General features: G+C 45.5%; 1 protein-coding gene across 6 annotated transcripts in view; it reads left to right on the forward strand.

Annotated features, from left to right (window-relative positions):
- Mcc (MCC regulator of Wnt signaling pathway) overlaps positions 1 to 15922 on the forward strand; it is a 378701-nt gene that overhangs the window by 285342 nt on the left and 77437 nt on the right. For all 6 annotated transcript variants that reach the window (XM_075968726.1, XM_075968728.1, XM_075968727.1 and 3 more), the window contains 2 exons: positions 2051 to 2193; positions 12618 to 12760. In XM_075968726.1, the coding sequence (XP_075824841.1) occupies positions 2051 to 2193; positions 12618 to 12760 (286 nt within the window). The remainder of the gene's footprint in view (positions 1 to 2050; positions 2194 to 12617; positions 12761 to 15922) is intronic.

Consider the following 15922-nt stretch of genomic DNA (forward strand, 5'->3'; position numbering starts at 1 on the left):
CAGACTGCAGGGACGCCTGTGCCGGCTTTGAACCCACCTTTCTGCCCTTTCCTCATCTAAACACCGAATCTCCCTTAAGTGTGGATGGGGTGCTGCGGTCCCTGGACGGGCTGGGTGGTGGGAGTGGCCTGTCCTTCTGAAGAAGAGAAGCAAGAACGAGGGAGGGAAGATGGGAGCGTGGAAGCTCATTGTGTGTGTGTGTGTGTGTGTGTGTGTGTGTGTGTGTGCGCGTGTGTGTGTGTGTGAAGCACCACACAGACCTGTGTCTAGCGGACTGAGTGTTAAAAGCCAGCGCAGCCATGGCAGAGTCCAGAGCACAGACTGGCATTGTCGTTATTTTCAGTTTGATCTTCACAGGAGTGTGTAGTCTGTAGGCGCGTGAAGACTACACACTCTGCTTGGGGGTGGGAATAAAGAGCAGTCGCAAGAGGTCGCGATGCCCCTTGGGAATGGGGCGGGGGACAGTAGTCTACATGTAGATGCCTCAGAGAAAGACAGAGGCTGCTGATTTAGTCACCAAAGCTCGTGACGTACTATTTTGTGGACTCCTCTTACCTCTAAAGAGTAATGAATTGTGGATGAACAAGTCCTAAAATGCACCGAAGGAGGCTGGAAAGCTCCCGCTTAGGCGTGGCTCTCTCAGGTGCCAAGGATTAAGGCCAGGGCCTCATCTTTACTAAACAGTGTGCTGCACCAATGAACCTTGTCTCCAGCCCCTTAGAAGTGGCCTTGCTCTTACCTCTGGACCCGCTGGCTCCAGAGGCTTCACTGTGCGTGGAGGTTATTTGGTGTGGAGGTTAGCACCGGGCACAGCAGTTGGCATCAGTGTTCTTCTGCAGGCAGCTCTCCTAAGAAGGTTGTTTATAGAGCATTCAGAAATCTTGCTTGCCTGATACTTGTTTCCAGAGTCCAGCAGGTCCCCAGGTGCCCGCCCTGGGTGATGCCATTGGAAAGGTGGCAGGTTGAGGGAAGGGGAGAACGCCCGTCCACGGTAGTGGGAAAGAAGCCTCCTTACCCCTTCCCTGTCCCAGGCCTGAAAAGGCACACCTGCAGAGCTGGCTGGGGAGCACACATGGCTGTGGGCATTCGGAAAACCTGGTTGAAAGTGAAATTAAAATTTCCCTGCTGGACAGGAAATTAATAACCGCCGAGTGTAGCAGACAAGGCCAGAGCTAGGCCACTTGTTCCATCACCTCCTATGTTCCGTTGTTATGTAAATGAGATCAGCTGCCACTGCCTAGAGGGAATTGAGGAGGGTAGAGAGAAATCGTGGGGGACGGGTTCCTTATGGTTTAAATTCCCTCTGCAAAAGTGTTTCCAATAGCACGCACTTCTTCACTCCAGCAGTGCCTAGGCACAGGGAAGCTTCCAAGCCTCTCTGGTCATTATTTTTATAAAGTAGCCTTTGTGGCTGTGAAGCATCACCACTGACTCATTTCACAACACTTGCAGATCACCCACAGTGAGCTGGGCCATATGCCACCAGGGTGGGGGAGGGGGCGAGGGCTGAATAATGGAATATCTAGTGTCTGCCTTCTGGGAGTTTACAGTTTGGAAGAGGAGGATATTGGATATGATAGCATAAATGAGTCCCCCACCCCCACCAAAACACCCTTTATACCACCGAGTGTTTGGGGTAGGAAAGTAGCTGAAGCTCACTATGGGAAAGGAAGCAGATTGGTGGAAGGAACTGGTTGGAGGTTGTGGATGAACCAGCTCTGCCAATGTAGGTGTGTTACTTAGGAGCATTTACTCAAGATTCAGAATCTGGTGGCCTCGTGTCTTTTTCTTGGTGAGGAGCCAGCAGGGACTCTGAAGAGGGAGAGGCAGAATGAAAGAGTATTAGAAACGCAAGATCCTCCATCTCCTCCCGGAGGTATTGTAAATTTTAACTGGGGCTACAAGAGTTAATTTGGGGCTGGAGCAGGTGAGTGTCTTATTTGGGGAATACCAGTCTTGAAAGCAATGGCTCGAAGCTATGAAATCATTCTGCAAAAGGTACATCAACACATCCACATGTCCGTCTTCTGTCCTGTGTTCTCGGTCCTAGTGCGAGCAGTCCCACCTCATGAGAGAGCATGAAGACGTCCAGGAGCGCACAACCCTTCGCTATGAGGAGCGTATCACGGAACTGCACAGCATCATTGCAGAGCTCAACAAGAAGATAGACCGTCTGCAAGGCACCACCATCAGGTAGAGCTGCTCCGTCTAGCCTGTGTCCTTGGCGTGCTGGAGCTGAAGCAGCCCGAGTCGCCAGCCAGTTATCTTCATCCCTGTTGTCCCCTGCTGATTCCGATCCGCACAACCATCCCAGTCAGTAGACGGTGTGGGTTGTGACTCTCAGTTTACGGCTAAGGGTATAGAATCAGCAAGCGAGTAAAACGCTTTATTAATGAGTCCTAGGTGGTGCCACCCTGTCCTGAAAGAACAGTCTGATGTCCTACTGCCTCCCTTGTTTACCAGGTCTCCCCCGACTTCCTGCCTCCTTTAGTGCTGCTGAGACTCATGGGTGTGGCTTACAGCTAAGGTCATGTGGTATTCTAGATAATCTGTTAATATTCTGAGATTGTCCCAAATTGTGTATCAGTGGGAACACATCATCTTAGCAGATTTCTAAGGCAAGGCTTGACAGATCGCTTCCCTGGGAAGAGAAACAAGACCTATCAGTTTACTGGTGAGAAAGTCAGGTGCAAAAAGATTGCCGCCGGAGAGCAGTTATGTTCAGTAGAGAGCAGAGGCGGAGTTGGAGCCCAGAGACTCAGTTTTGGTTAGTTTTCTTTCCCTGAAGATGCCCATCAGGGACTCTGCCTCTCTGGCTTACCGTTCCATTTGGCTTCTGAGTCTGCAGCACACAATGCTCATTTTCCTGCATCTGCCCTCTGGTTCAGGGAGACTTGTGGAGGAGCTCACTGGGGTGGGCAGGGAGCATCCCTGTGCAGAGAGGGAAGCCCTCGGTACCTACGTTTCTGGACAAAGGCTGCTTTGTTCACAGCATTTGCAGAAGCCATAATTGAAAGAATCTCAGAGGCAGCTGCTCTGAATTCTCCCTGGAGAAGTTCTGGCTCATAAGAGACTTTGGACGGATTTTGTTCCAACTCTGAGAGTTGCCGTAATGATGGGGCTTCTTGATGAGGGTGCCGGTGGGCATCTGTTTTCTGGGCAAAATCATGGAAATTTTTACACTGACTTGGAACCACACAATAAATTTCATATTCTAATTTAGAACCTTAAGGTTTTAAAATTGTATCCTGGTCTACAGAGTGATTGTGGGTTGGAAATGCATGAGCAAAGAGAAGAGTTTTAGCCCGAAGATGTGATTATAGTAGATTTCGAAGCGCCTGAGAGACAACACTGGCAAATTAGTGATTTCCATTAAAAATGAGTTACACTTTTTAAAACTTGAGAAGGTGAATGGGTGTGGTAAGTTCTGAAATAAGTACAACACATAGCAAGGGGACAACCCAGTCTTAAGATGTTTAAATTGGATATAATGGCCTGACTGTTTTGCTTGAATATTCTGTGAGCTACTTTGACCCATAAACATGTATTTGTGCCTCTGATTTAAAGGGAGATTGCATCTGTGCAGATGGCACGATTACCCACTACCTGTATTTGTTATATAAATAAACTAGCTCCTCCTTGAAGGGACTCCCAGCCGGGTTGTCACGTGTGCTATGTGGGCCAGGGAGCCAAGATTCTTCCTGGCCTCTGAACTCCAGAGGCCAAGGTGTGGCCCCAGCCTCCGGCACTCCAGAAATTATATCTGTCCTCTACCCCTGACACGCTGTGGCAACCCCAGCTCAGGAACAAAACACTGTGGATGGCTTTCTAACTGCTGTGACATATCCCAGGTTCTGTTTGTATCCTTTTCTGATATTCAAGGTTAAAGAGGCAAAGTACAAGTAGTGGAGGACTGGAGAGATGGCTCAGAGGTTAAGAGCACTGGCTGCTCTTCCAAAGGTCCTGAGTTCAATTCCCAGCAACCATAGTTGCTCACAATCATCTATAGTGGGATCTAGTGTCCCCCTTCTGGCTTAAAGTCATACATACATGCAGATAGAGTATTCATACATAAAATAAATTTTAAAAATAACTAAAAAATGGTAGTGAAAGGATTGTATATGTCTTCATCCTCATATGACTTTGAATTCTCTCCCTAGTTATGCACCTAAAAACCCACACCAGAAATGTTTGCTTTTCCTCCTTGCAGCACCGAGCTCTCCTAGCTGACAAGTGTTTAGGGAGCGTGAATCTACTAAAGAATACGATAGCGGGGCCACATTTAGCCATGTGGCCCTTTTCAGTACCCATGCTCTTAGAAGCAGAGAATAGTCTTGGTGTCTGTGTCTCACAAAGGAACACGTGAACAAAGCAAAAGCAGCTGAGGGAGGCAGCTATTTTCACAAAAAGATGCATTATAACCCAAGCAGGGTGGGCAAGCATGTGGGGCATGAAATGCACTTGAGTTTTCTCCCAGTGCACGTGCTAGCTGTCTTCTCCCCATTGTCTGAGATCTGACCTCACGCTCTTTCAATATTGCCCAGTTTTACGGTATTCAAAGCGAAGCAGGTGAAGGAAGGGAGGAAGCAGTAGGTACACAGGTTTTACTGAGTGATGGTATTGAAACATTTGCATAAGCGCCTATAAGGGAAGAGATACAAAGATTTGCATACAAATCTTACAAGGTAGGAGACATAGGAAAAGTTGAATCCCTTGCAGTAGACAGGCTTTATGCTGTTTGACAGAAAAGACTAGCTGTTCCTTAGAATGCCTTTGAACTACAAAGAAAATAGCTATCGTACTGGCTGGAGTGACGGGAGACATGGGCGTCCGCAATGCCATATAAGGTAGTAAGGACTGCATTTGAAACCTGGAACCCGCTAGACTACTGCCTAGAGATTGTGAGAAGTTAGAGTTAATAGATCAGAGAGAGCTAATACAGGGGTAGACCTTTTAAGAATAAGGGGTTTTGAACTACTTTTTTAGGTAAAACACTAATTCTGGGCTGGAGAGGGGACTTGGTGGTTAAAGGCACTTTTGCTCTTGCAGAGCGAATGAGTCTAATCCCTAGAATCTATCTGGTTGTTCAGAGCCCCAGTAACTCTGGTTTGGGGAGTCTGGTACCTGTTTTTGGTCTCCTTGGGCACCAGGCACGTACCACATGGTACATGTACATACAGGGGAAACACTCGTGCACATAAAATAAATATTCTAAAAAAAGAAAGAACTAAATCTCACTAAGAGAGGTGTTGCCCAAACCAGAAGAAACATATTTCAAAGTAGAAAAAAAAAGAAGTTTTAATAATGACAACTCCAGCCTTATAACCAGTAGAGAAGACAGCTAAAGTTGATGTATTTTTCTAGTTCTGTGTAGTAACATTTTGTTTCTCCTCTTGGTTTCCTTCTACTTGTATGCAGTGAATTGGTGAAGCTTGTAGTGTGATTATTAGGTTTCATAATGTTTAGTCAGGTTTGCCATTGACTCCAGGAGGTCTCCCGACAGAAGTTGCTGTAGCTGATAATGTCGTAGGTCTCCCAGATTAAGGAGCAGCTGAACTCATTCTATTGACCAGAGGAACAAGTGCAGAAGGTTGAAGCTTTTGCTGTTGTGGTCTAAAAGTTTAACTGATCAGGAAGACTCATTGGATGGTTACTGAGCAGTCATTGGGTGTAGACGGTTAATGGCTGTCTTCTGGGCCAAGTACTACCTTCTGTTCTTCCCTTATTTCCACAAATCAAAGGCATTCTGAGCCCCGGTGTGACTCCAGCCCCCCTCCCTGCTGTGTTCTGGATAATTTCAGTCTGGTGACAAAAGGGTCTGGGAGGAAGTAGAGGCCTTAGCCATTCCCACGAGGCCGTGAGAGTGGCAGCAGGCATGCAGTGTAGATGCAAGGGTCTGCCTTGACTGGCCAGACACACAGTTCTGGGCCAGTATGGAGCAGCAGCAATGGGTGCCTGATTTCTTGGGGCCCAGAGCTGGGGTGACAAACTCGACAGCTCCTAGTGGCCTCCACTCACCCACCTCTGTCTTCTCCATTCTTCCACCAGCTTCGCAAGCACAGACCTGCCTGGGTGCGATGCTGCCTGTTTGAACCTTTTAATACGGGGTGTTTTCCTAACCGATCCCTGCCAAATGCACCCGAAATCTCATCTCCCAGAGACGAACCCTGAACGTTTTGTGTATATGTCCTTAAAATTTTCCTATGGACTCTCTTAAATATATTGGATCACGCACCACACCACACAAATGGCTTTGTAATAATATTTGCCTTTTCACTTCACAGTATATTATGTGGGCCTTTTTAAAGATGTTTGACTTGTGGAGATTTTATAATGGGATCGAAAATATGAAAACGAAAACATGACCATAGAGGACTTTGGATCCAAAAAGAAAAGGAATGATGTCTAAGCAAACTGAATGTGAGATCTTTTCTTTCCCAAAAGCAACTCTTGTAGTACCAACCTTTTGCTGCTGACTCTCACAGTTCATCCATGTTCTCTGCCTCCCATTAGCTCTAAGCTTCCTGCTTTCTGCCTACATGCCCCAGCAGTTTTACCCAAGCCCTGTTTTCTATAGACTGAAGTTGCCTTCTCTCATCATTGTCACTAGAGTGATATGTGGAGAGGGGCCTGTGGGAGCTGATTGGGGTCAGATAAACTCATGAGGGTAGGGCTGTCATGGCGGGCTCTTCATGAAAAGAGAGGCCGGAGAGCTGCTATGTGTGACCGGGCCCCTCCTTTGCTGCCATGTGATGATACAACTAGAAAGCCACCATCTGCAAGCCAGGCAGAGGACCCTTTCGGAAATGGATCGTGCTAACAATGCTTTTAGGCTTTCCAGCCTTCAGAACCATGAGAAAACACATTTCTGTTGTTTAAGCCACCCAGTCTGTGGTATTCTGTTTTGGCAGCTTGAGTAGCATAAACTGCTAATGATTTCTCTTTGTCCCAAATCTCCTCCCCTCCCCTTCCTTCTCTTTCCCCTTCCCTCCAACCATTTTCTCTTTTGCCATGCTGGAGATAGAACCCAAAGCCCCGTACATGCTATGCACATGGCTTTCCATGCCAGTCCACCAATATTTATTTGCTGATTTGCTCACTTATTTTGACATAGCATCTAGATGGCTGTAGAGCCAAGCTGGTAATCCTAGTTTGCTTTCTGTTGCTGTGATAAACATCAGAAGCAACTCACAGAAGAAAGGTTTCATTTCATCTTACAATTTTGCCATCGAGGAGAACCCAAGGGAGGCACTCAAGGCAGGAGCTTGAGGCCGAAACCACAGAACGCTGCTGACTGGCTTGGTCATCCACCTGCCTTCTCCAGGCCCAGGCACACTGACCTTGACAGTCACAGCTTGCCTTCAGCTTACGATTCTGCTGTTTTGGCCTCTCCTGGATAGGTGGCTCACCACGCTCAGCCACTAATGACTTTCTAAGTGAAAAATCTAAATCTCCTGTCTTGCTTAGGGTCCCTTTCTATAGCATGAGCCCCAAAGTCTCTTCCTTCTGGATGGTCTCCTTTATCATAGAAAACCTTGCATGTCCTGAACCTTGTCCTCCTCTGGGAGTTATATCTTGAACCTTGTCCTCCTCTGGGAGTTCTGTCCTGAGCCTTGGATCACATGATGGATCTCTCCAGCTGGCATCTTTCATCTTGAATGGCCGCACCCCAATTTACTCCCCATCTCTGTGATCTTTGCATCTGCTCTGAACGTTTCTACAGGAGGCCCCTCCCTTGGGAGCAGGGCAGTGTGTGATGGACCTGTCCCCTGCGATGCCATCTACCGTCTAGGATTTCAGGGCCGAGTCAGGATCCTGCCATTCTTCCTGAGATCAGCCTACATGGCAACCTTGTGCTGCATCTCAAACAGGGACCAAGGCCTCTCCATCTCCTGACAAAGTGTGTTGTTCTGATTAACTAAGGGCCTAGAAAGTTATATAAAACCCAGAGAGATCCTATTTCTTTCTCCCGTCTTCCTGTGTGGTGTACATACGCCCTGATGAGTACTTGTAAGTCCTTCTCTGTGGCTCTTACATCAAATCTTAAGATAAGAATGGGGTATTTTTTTTTCTGGGCAGTGGTGGCGCACACCCTCAGAGATACGTGGATCTCTGTGAGTTCAAGGCCAGCCTGGTCTACGGAGCTGATTACAGGAGGACAGCCAGCGCTACACAGAGAAACCCTGTCCCAAAAAAAAACACCCCCCCCCAAAGGAATATTGTATCTATGGAAGAACATTTCTTTTGTTCAGTTGCTCACCTGAAAGCTCATAGACAAGCTTTGTTTTCCTCCCTGCTGTATGGGAAATAGGAGACAAATGTCGAGAAAGCCAGCTCCTACCTCCTGCAATGGATTCTTTAAAGAGAATTCGGAGGGATACGTTTCTTTCTTATATCAGCCATTTCAGGAAGGTCTGCCTGTCACTGTAGAAAGACAGAATGTGAAGCACCCAACGAACTGGAACACCTGTCGGCTCACGTGGGATGGGTCTAATGACTACAACTGCATGGCAGCCACCAAAGCCCATGAGTGACCACCCAGGCCATCTTCCGATTTGTTTCAGCCTCAAGGCAATGACGGATGTGCATGAAGATTGTTTGTGATGTCACATTTTACAGCATTCCTGAGTGCACAGAAACTCTAGCTCCTAGTCTAGTGCACATGAGAACTAGACTTTTGTCAGTGCTTCCCTTTTAAAACTAATTTTACACTGAAGCAAGATGATGCTTTAAGAGCAAGGAAAAGCAAGTCCTTAGGCCACAGTGTAAGATGTTTTCACTGGAGCTAAACTGAAGATTTAGGCTGCACTATAAAGCAGTTGCAGAATGTGTAAGTCACACCATGTATTCAAGCTGTGGATATCCTATTTTTAAAATACCAACTGTGGCTCTTCTGGCCTTTAGGAGTCTTCCATAGTGATTTTTCCATCACTGCTGGTCTTCATGTGTGTCTGCACATCCTGGAGCCGACCTCCCTAGGAGACTTTGTTTTAGTTAATGTTACAGCTGGGAGTAAGTGTTAACGATTACAAGTCTAAACAAAGTCCCTCGAAGCACGTCTCAGATGCTTCTGAGTGCACAGAGCTGAGGGCATTTAGACTCCTGGGACATGCTCCTTCACAGCCCAAGGACAAACACTTGAGACTTGGTAATTCCATTTTAGGAACCATCCACTCCACAGATGGTTTATCTAAACTTTTATTTTTGTGGCTAAACACAGTCACTTTTATTTTATCCATAGAATTAACAGTAGGTTTGGGAGAGGAGACATCTCTGCCTCAAAGAAATAATCTGTGACAAGATTAGGAGTTACTGTTGAGGGAACTAGAAGGTGACTTGGTAAGTAAAAGCACTTACTGCATAAGCTGAAGACTGGGGTTTGAATCCCAGCACCAATTAGAAAACAAACAAACAAAAAACAAAAAAATCCTGGATGTGATCACTAATGGACCTGATTGCTGGGGCTTGTTGGTGAGTCCGGATTCATTGAGAGACTATGTGTCTAGACAGTAGGGTAAAGGATGCTCCTGGACTCCACATACCCATAAAGCAGACACCGCTTACACATTACTATACACAGCAAAAACAAGAGGCCAGGGAAGGTACTTGGAGAGGCCCCTGATGGGTCCTTTGTGAGACACCTTCACTGGCAGTGACTCGAGGCTGCCCAGCAGCTTCCCCTGCACAACGCGTGATCTAGTCTTGGGGAAGTTGCCCTGGACCAGCAGTCTTCAGACTCAGTCCGTTCTCTTGATGGACCTGGGGGCAGAGAAACTCCATCATCAGTCTGCACATACTACATGGCATCTGGCCAAAGGATCATGACGGAGTTTTTTCTTTCTTTTCTGATCAAGGTTCAAGCTTCCTTTCAGAACCTATGCCGGTGGGGTTGACGATGTCCTGTAAATCAGTAATTCGGCCTGGGGCTGCCTGTATCTTCTGTTGTTCAGGCTGAGTTTAACCTATTTTAGATCTCACAGCGTCACTAAACCTATCCTGATCTCTATCCTATCCCACCTCTAGTCATTACTGTTTATGCATGTTGTTTCACTCTAGAATTCTTCAGATTCCTACTGGAGAGACTTCACCAGGATTCAGGCGTTCTCACCTTAGACCCTTCCTGTCAGGACGTTCCAGCTGTTATGTTTCTACGCAAGATGGTGGTAGTATTCACTCCTACGCCACGCCTCTCCAAACTTCCTTTGTCATATTTTATTTCTACCTCCTATGTTTTTTTTTCCTCCTCTAATATCATAAATTCTCTTTGGTGACAGACAGCTCTACTAAAATCCTTGCTCTTCGCCGTGCTCCACGCCTCGCAGCTCGGAGTTTGTGCACATGCTCTTTCTGTCTCACAACCTGGAGACAGCCCTCCCGTGACCGCTCCTATGTCACTCACAGCACTTTCCCGGTTAGAATTGGTTGAGGATATGTTTGTCTCCCGAAAGATGGAATCTGCCCAGTCATTGCTTTCCTGTGTTCTTCTGGGTGCTCCAATGCCTTGAATGGGATCTTTAGTCTGCCGTTCATGACATGAAAACCCTCCAGCCCCTGGCGACATTACGAGTGTGATCTCATTCTCCTCCCCACTCACTCCAGAGGGGGTATTTCCCGCATCATATTTTCCTCCTCACACCCTCTCCCTATTCAGTCCTTTATAAAGTTATTCCTGCTAATCCCTGGAAGTCATTCAGTGTAAAGCAGACTTGGCAGGGACTATGTGTTCAGGCTCTGCCAGGCCAGTTTTCAATGCTGACGAAAGGAAGAGCTGATGTATCAGCTCACTACCAATTAACCTCCAGACCAAAGGTGACTAATAAGATGGGTGCCCTTAATTGTTTTCTTGCCTAAAACTAATTATTGGTGACTCCTGTAGATGTCTAACTAATTAGCATTCATAGCTTATTAACCCGTGTTTATTTTCACTTTCGCTCCATTCTAATCCATATTTTATAAAGCTGGGGGCTTTGTAACTCATGAAAGTCTTTCTAGTTTTCTGAGTGGTTTTCATAAACCCCTTATATAGCAGAGGTCATTTAGGAAACAGATAAATTCCTTAAGAGAAAATTGCTTTTTTTGAGAGAGAGAACCAAGACCTTTAGAGAGATATTCGCATTTATCTATATATAGATGTATCTCCCCAGTTGCCTCCTCCCCAAGCTACTCACCATCTTGGTCTACACAAAACCCACAGCTATAGACTTTGTTCCCTCCATTGCCTCACCGATTGCTGGCAGCTTCAAATAAGTGTTAGCCTGGGGAATTTCTTCTCTGCTCAGCTTTCTTCATTGATGACGTCTCCCTCAGACTAGAATGACAATAGTAAGCTCTCTGTGCCCACAGTGAAATCCCCGACGATGTAGTTTTGGGGATCACTTATAAAAATAGATGCTTCCGAGAGAGTTATGTTCTTTTCTTTCTGTCTGTGTGTGCCGCATGCGGCATGTGTGACGGTGGTCACCGGAGGAGCCACGGAGGCAGGCACGTTGAGATGCATATTCTAGGTAGACGCTTTCCTGCTTGTTAATATCGTAACCCAGAGGTTAACTAACCACAAAGGGCTGGGCGAGATCGGGGGAACACATGGGAATGAAGCAGTTGTGTTTCTGTGTTGTTCTCCATCTGTAAATGCAAGTCAGAAATCTAGGAAACCTGCTGTGGGGCAGTGCTCTTGTACACTGGAAAGATTTGTCACTCGTGTTACTTTAATGAAACACTGATTGGCCAGTAGCCAGGCAGGAAGTATAGGCAAGGTGACCAGACTAGGAGAATTCTGGGATGAGGAAAGGTAAAGAGTCAGTTGCCACCCAGACGCTGAGGAAGTAAGATGAGAATGCCTTACTGAGAAAAGGTAGCAAGCCACATGGCTAAACATAGACAAGAATTAAGGGTTAATTAAAACTGTAAGAGCTAGTTAAGAATAAGCCTGAGCTAACAGGCCAAACAGTCTATAATTAATATAAGTCTCTGTGTGTTTATTTGGGACTGAATGGCTATGGAATAGGGCAGGACAGAAACTTCCATCTACAGAAACAGGGCACTGGATGGAATTTCTTCTTCAATACATCCCTCTCACCCTTTTCTTTTGGGGAATGTAACTGTGGCACTTCTTAAATATGCTCGTCTGTCCACCCAGAGATCTAGGTGAACTGGAGGTAGAAGTTTCTCAATAGCTCCAACTTATCAAGTTCTTGGAAGGACGTTCCCATTGGGACCCCCAGATGAAGGTGTGGAATTCGCAGTTTCTCATCTTCCTCATTGTTTTGTTCAGTGTAGCCTCAATGTTAGTAAACTTTGTTCTTTCTTACCTCATAATTTGAGTGGGATGAAGAAGTCTAACCTCTTCAGGAAATCTTTCAAGGGAAATACTTCTCATAGACTGATGCGTAAATCTTGTTGAGAACATAACTGTGGATGCACAAGGAACATTGAAGTTTCACGCACTACATAATTTTAGATATGACCAGCTGTGAGGCCTGAAAGGAATCCCAGTACCTGCAGTCTGGATAAGTCAACTGTTTTCTTTTGAAGTGTCTTTGTTTCTTCCTTACAATATCTTTCTCCAAGGACTCACTGGACATCTTTTATCATTGGTGCCTGACTCTCCTTTCTTGCAGGGAGGAAGATGAATACTCAGAACTGCGGTCAGAGCTCAGCCAGAGTCAACAAGAGGTCAATGAGGATTCCAGAAGTATGGACCAAGACCAGACCTCTGTGTCCATCCCTGAAAACCAGTCCACTATGGTCACTGCTGACATGGGTGAGTCTTCCCAAGCCACATGTCAGCAGGACTTTGGCTTCTGGGTTGCAAGAAGAACATTAGAAACACAAGGCAGCCCGAGTTAATATTTCATTACTCAAGGAGTTTGGGGAATGGATGAAAACCCATTCATTTTAATCCTGTGTTCACTGCCTTATTGGCCACAGTGAACTAGAGAGCTGAGTTAGCATTCTTTCTGATGGGAATGTGATTCAAATGTGTGTCATTTTTGGTTGAAAATTCTAGAAGTGGGAACTGTGTTAAAAGACTGTTGCAGTATTCCTAGTCACAGTTCCTTCAGAGCTGCGAGAGCGGGAGTAGAAAGGATGGAACAGGCGGCGGAGCTTTGCAGAAGAAGAAGCCAAGAGGGTTTCAGCAACTGTGGTGTAAGGAGGAGGATCTATAATGTCTTCAACACACTGATCCAAATGACTAAGAGAATGAGTGTGTTTCTTGGTGAGAAATTTGATTGAGAAACAAATTGAGAAATAGTTAATAATTATATTTGTACTCATAGAGAAATAGCCTAGTAGAGATGCACAGTATTTTAAACTGAAGGTCATGACCTATTACTGGGTTTGGGGATTAGATTTCTAAAGTCTTTCAGAAATGAAAGCAAGTAGGAAAGCAGTAGAGTTAGGTATTGTTGTTTCATGAACTTTGTTTACTGTATGCCAAATAGCATGAAAATCAGAGCTGGAATGTTGTAAGCCGGTGGTTTGCTTTTTGCTTTGGAATGCCTGTTGGATTCTTGAGACAGACTGAGGTTGAGTATTTGCCATTGTCTGAGCCAAAGTGAGCTCTGTGATTGAATGGGTGCAAGGTCAGAAGAGTGAAACAGTCCATGTCTTTGGAAATAGATGTTCACGTGTAGTAAGAGGTGGAGGAAGAGCCAGAAGAAGGATGAAAGTATACTGTGTTTTCATGGAACTGGAAATTGAGTTGGAAAGCAATCAACTGTTTTTAATTGACTATTGCACATGTTTAATTATACATTCATATAAGTGTTATAACATCATGAATCATGGTACCATGAGAATATCCAAGAAATTTGATTCAGTCTAAGGTTCTAGGAAGTTCTGGATCTTGGAAGTAGCATGTGTACTAAGGTCCAGAGAATCCGTGTCAATTAAGCAGCTCAAGGAAGAGGTGAGGCAGTTTGGTGAGGATGGGGAATATATCCAGGAAGGGAAGCATCATCGTGATGTGAAGATGAGGGCTGGAGAAGTAGGGAGGGGCCAGGTCATTCAGAATCTTGTGGAACATGTTGGAGTCTATACTTAAAAGCATAAGAAGCTGCTAAAAGATTTAACAGTGTGGGGAGGCATGAGATTATCAGTTACACTGTAAATCACACCATAATGTGGAAAGCAAATCCATAGATTGAGTGTGTTGGGGAAACTAGTTAAGAAACCATTAGAAAAGTCTAGGCAGGCCAGATTGTTGCTAGAAATTGGATAATAACAGTTGAGATACAGAAAAGAAGATGGGTACAGAAAAATCGGGAAAGATTTGCTTAAAAACTGTGTTTTAGTTAGGGTTTCTATTGCTATGAAGATACCATGACCACAGCAATTCTTTTTTAAAAACTTTTATTAATGTGTATTAGTGTTTTGCCTGCACATATATCTATATGAGGGTGTTGGGTATTCTAGAACTAGCGTTACAGACAGTTGCGAGCTGCCATGTGGGTGCTGGGAATTGAACCCTGTCCTCTGGAGAACACTCAGTGCTCTTAACTACTGAGCCACCTTTCCAACCCCTTAAAGATTTGTTTGTTTGTTTATTATGTATACAGTGTTCTGTTTGCATGCATGCCTGCAGGCCAGGAAAGAGTGCCAGATTTCATTATAGATGGTTGTGAGCCTCAGTGTGGTTACAGGAATTAAACTCAGGACCTCTGGGAGAACAGCCAGTGCTCTTAACTACTGAGCCACCTCTCCAGTCATGGCAGTTCTTATAAAGGAAAACATTTAATTGGGGTGGCTTGCTTACAGTTTAGAGGTCCAATCCATTTCCATCATGGTGGTGTGCAGGCAGCCATGGTACCAGGAGAAGTAACCAAGTAGCCTATATCTTGACTTGCAGGCAACAGAAAGTGGACTGACTGACTGGGCATGGCTTGAGCATATATGTGACCTTAAAGCCATCCTCCACAGTGACACATTTTCTCCAACAAGACCATACCTATTCCAATAACACCACACCTCCTAATAGTGCCGTTCCCTTTGGGGGCCATTTTCTCTCGATCTACCACCAACTGGAAGCAGAATAAACACAGATATGAACGTGAATGTATTCTAAGATTCTGGTGTGCACAGTGCATGCATGTTGAGGCCATTCATCAGTGTTGGAACATGGTGGGAAGGACGAGGTGATTTACCCTCAGATTTTTTTTTTTAATTATTTTGTAGAGAGAAGAGAGGCCAGTGGAGTCCATCTGCCTTTTGTGGGACATAAGTTGGGGTGTCTTGAGATACATGGGCTACAGATATTTAAGAACACAGTAGATATTGAGATTAAGAAGTCAAGCAGAGTGTCTGGGATACAGAAAACTCTTGGGGAGACATCAAGTTGTGACCGACACAGCAGAAGTTGATGTTCAGATAAGTGAAGTCAGCTGGAGACTGAGCCTCTGGGGCCACAGCTGCTAGCGGCACGCAGCAGGAGTCTGAGGCAGGGGTGCTCCTCTCCATTAGTTTTGGGGTAAATGATCATTCTTAGAATCCCCCAGAGTGTGAGTGCCATGCTGACTCTGTTGATGCAGTATTTTATTCCTTCTGATAAAACATTGAAATTGTAGATCATGTTGCTATCTGCCTGACTCGCCCATTAAACTCTGTTAGGCAGTGGTGTGGTGTTTCATCTCCTAGTCTAGGGCCTGGTTTGTGGCATATATTCAAAGATCCTATTGGAAAGAATGAATGATGCTATGGCCTGTTTGTCTGAAGATGCTGGAAGAAATCGAGGGCAGGTGCATCATGGTGTTAAGATCTGATGGGGAATTAGTGTTAAGCAGTCTGAAACGCTGAGAGGGCCGTATAATGGATTTAGCTGCATCCGTCACTGAGAGGTGTGCTTAAATGGGACCAGCTTACACTACACAACAGTGTGCACACGAGTGAAGATACAGCTTCAGGCTTAGCAGTTGGAAGATAAAAT

Source organism: Microtus pennsylvanicus, chromosome 4 (assembly GCF_037038515.1).
Source record: "Microtus pennsylvanicus isolate mMicPen1 chromosome 4, mMicPen1.hap1, whole genome shotgun sequence".
Taxonomy (NCBI): domain Eukaryota; kingdom Metazoa; phylum Chordata; class Mammalia; order Rodentia; family Cricetidae; genus Microtus; species Microtus pennsylvanicus.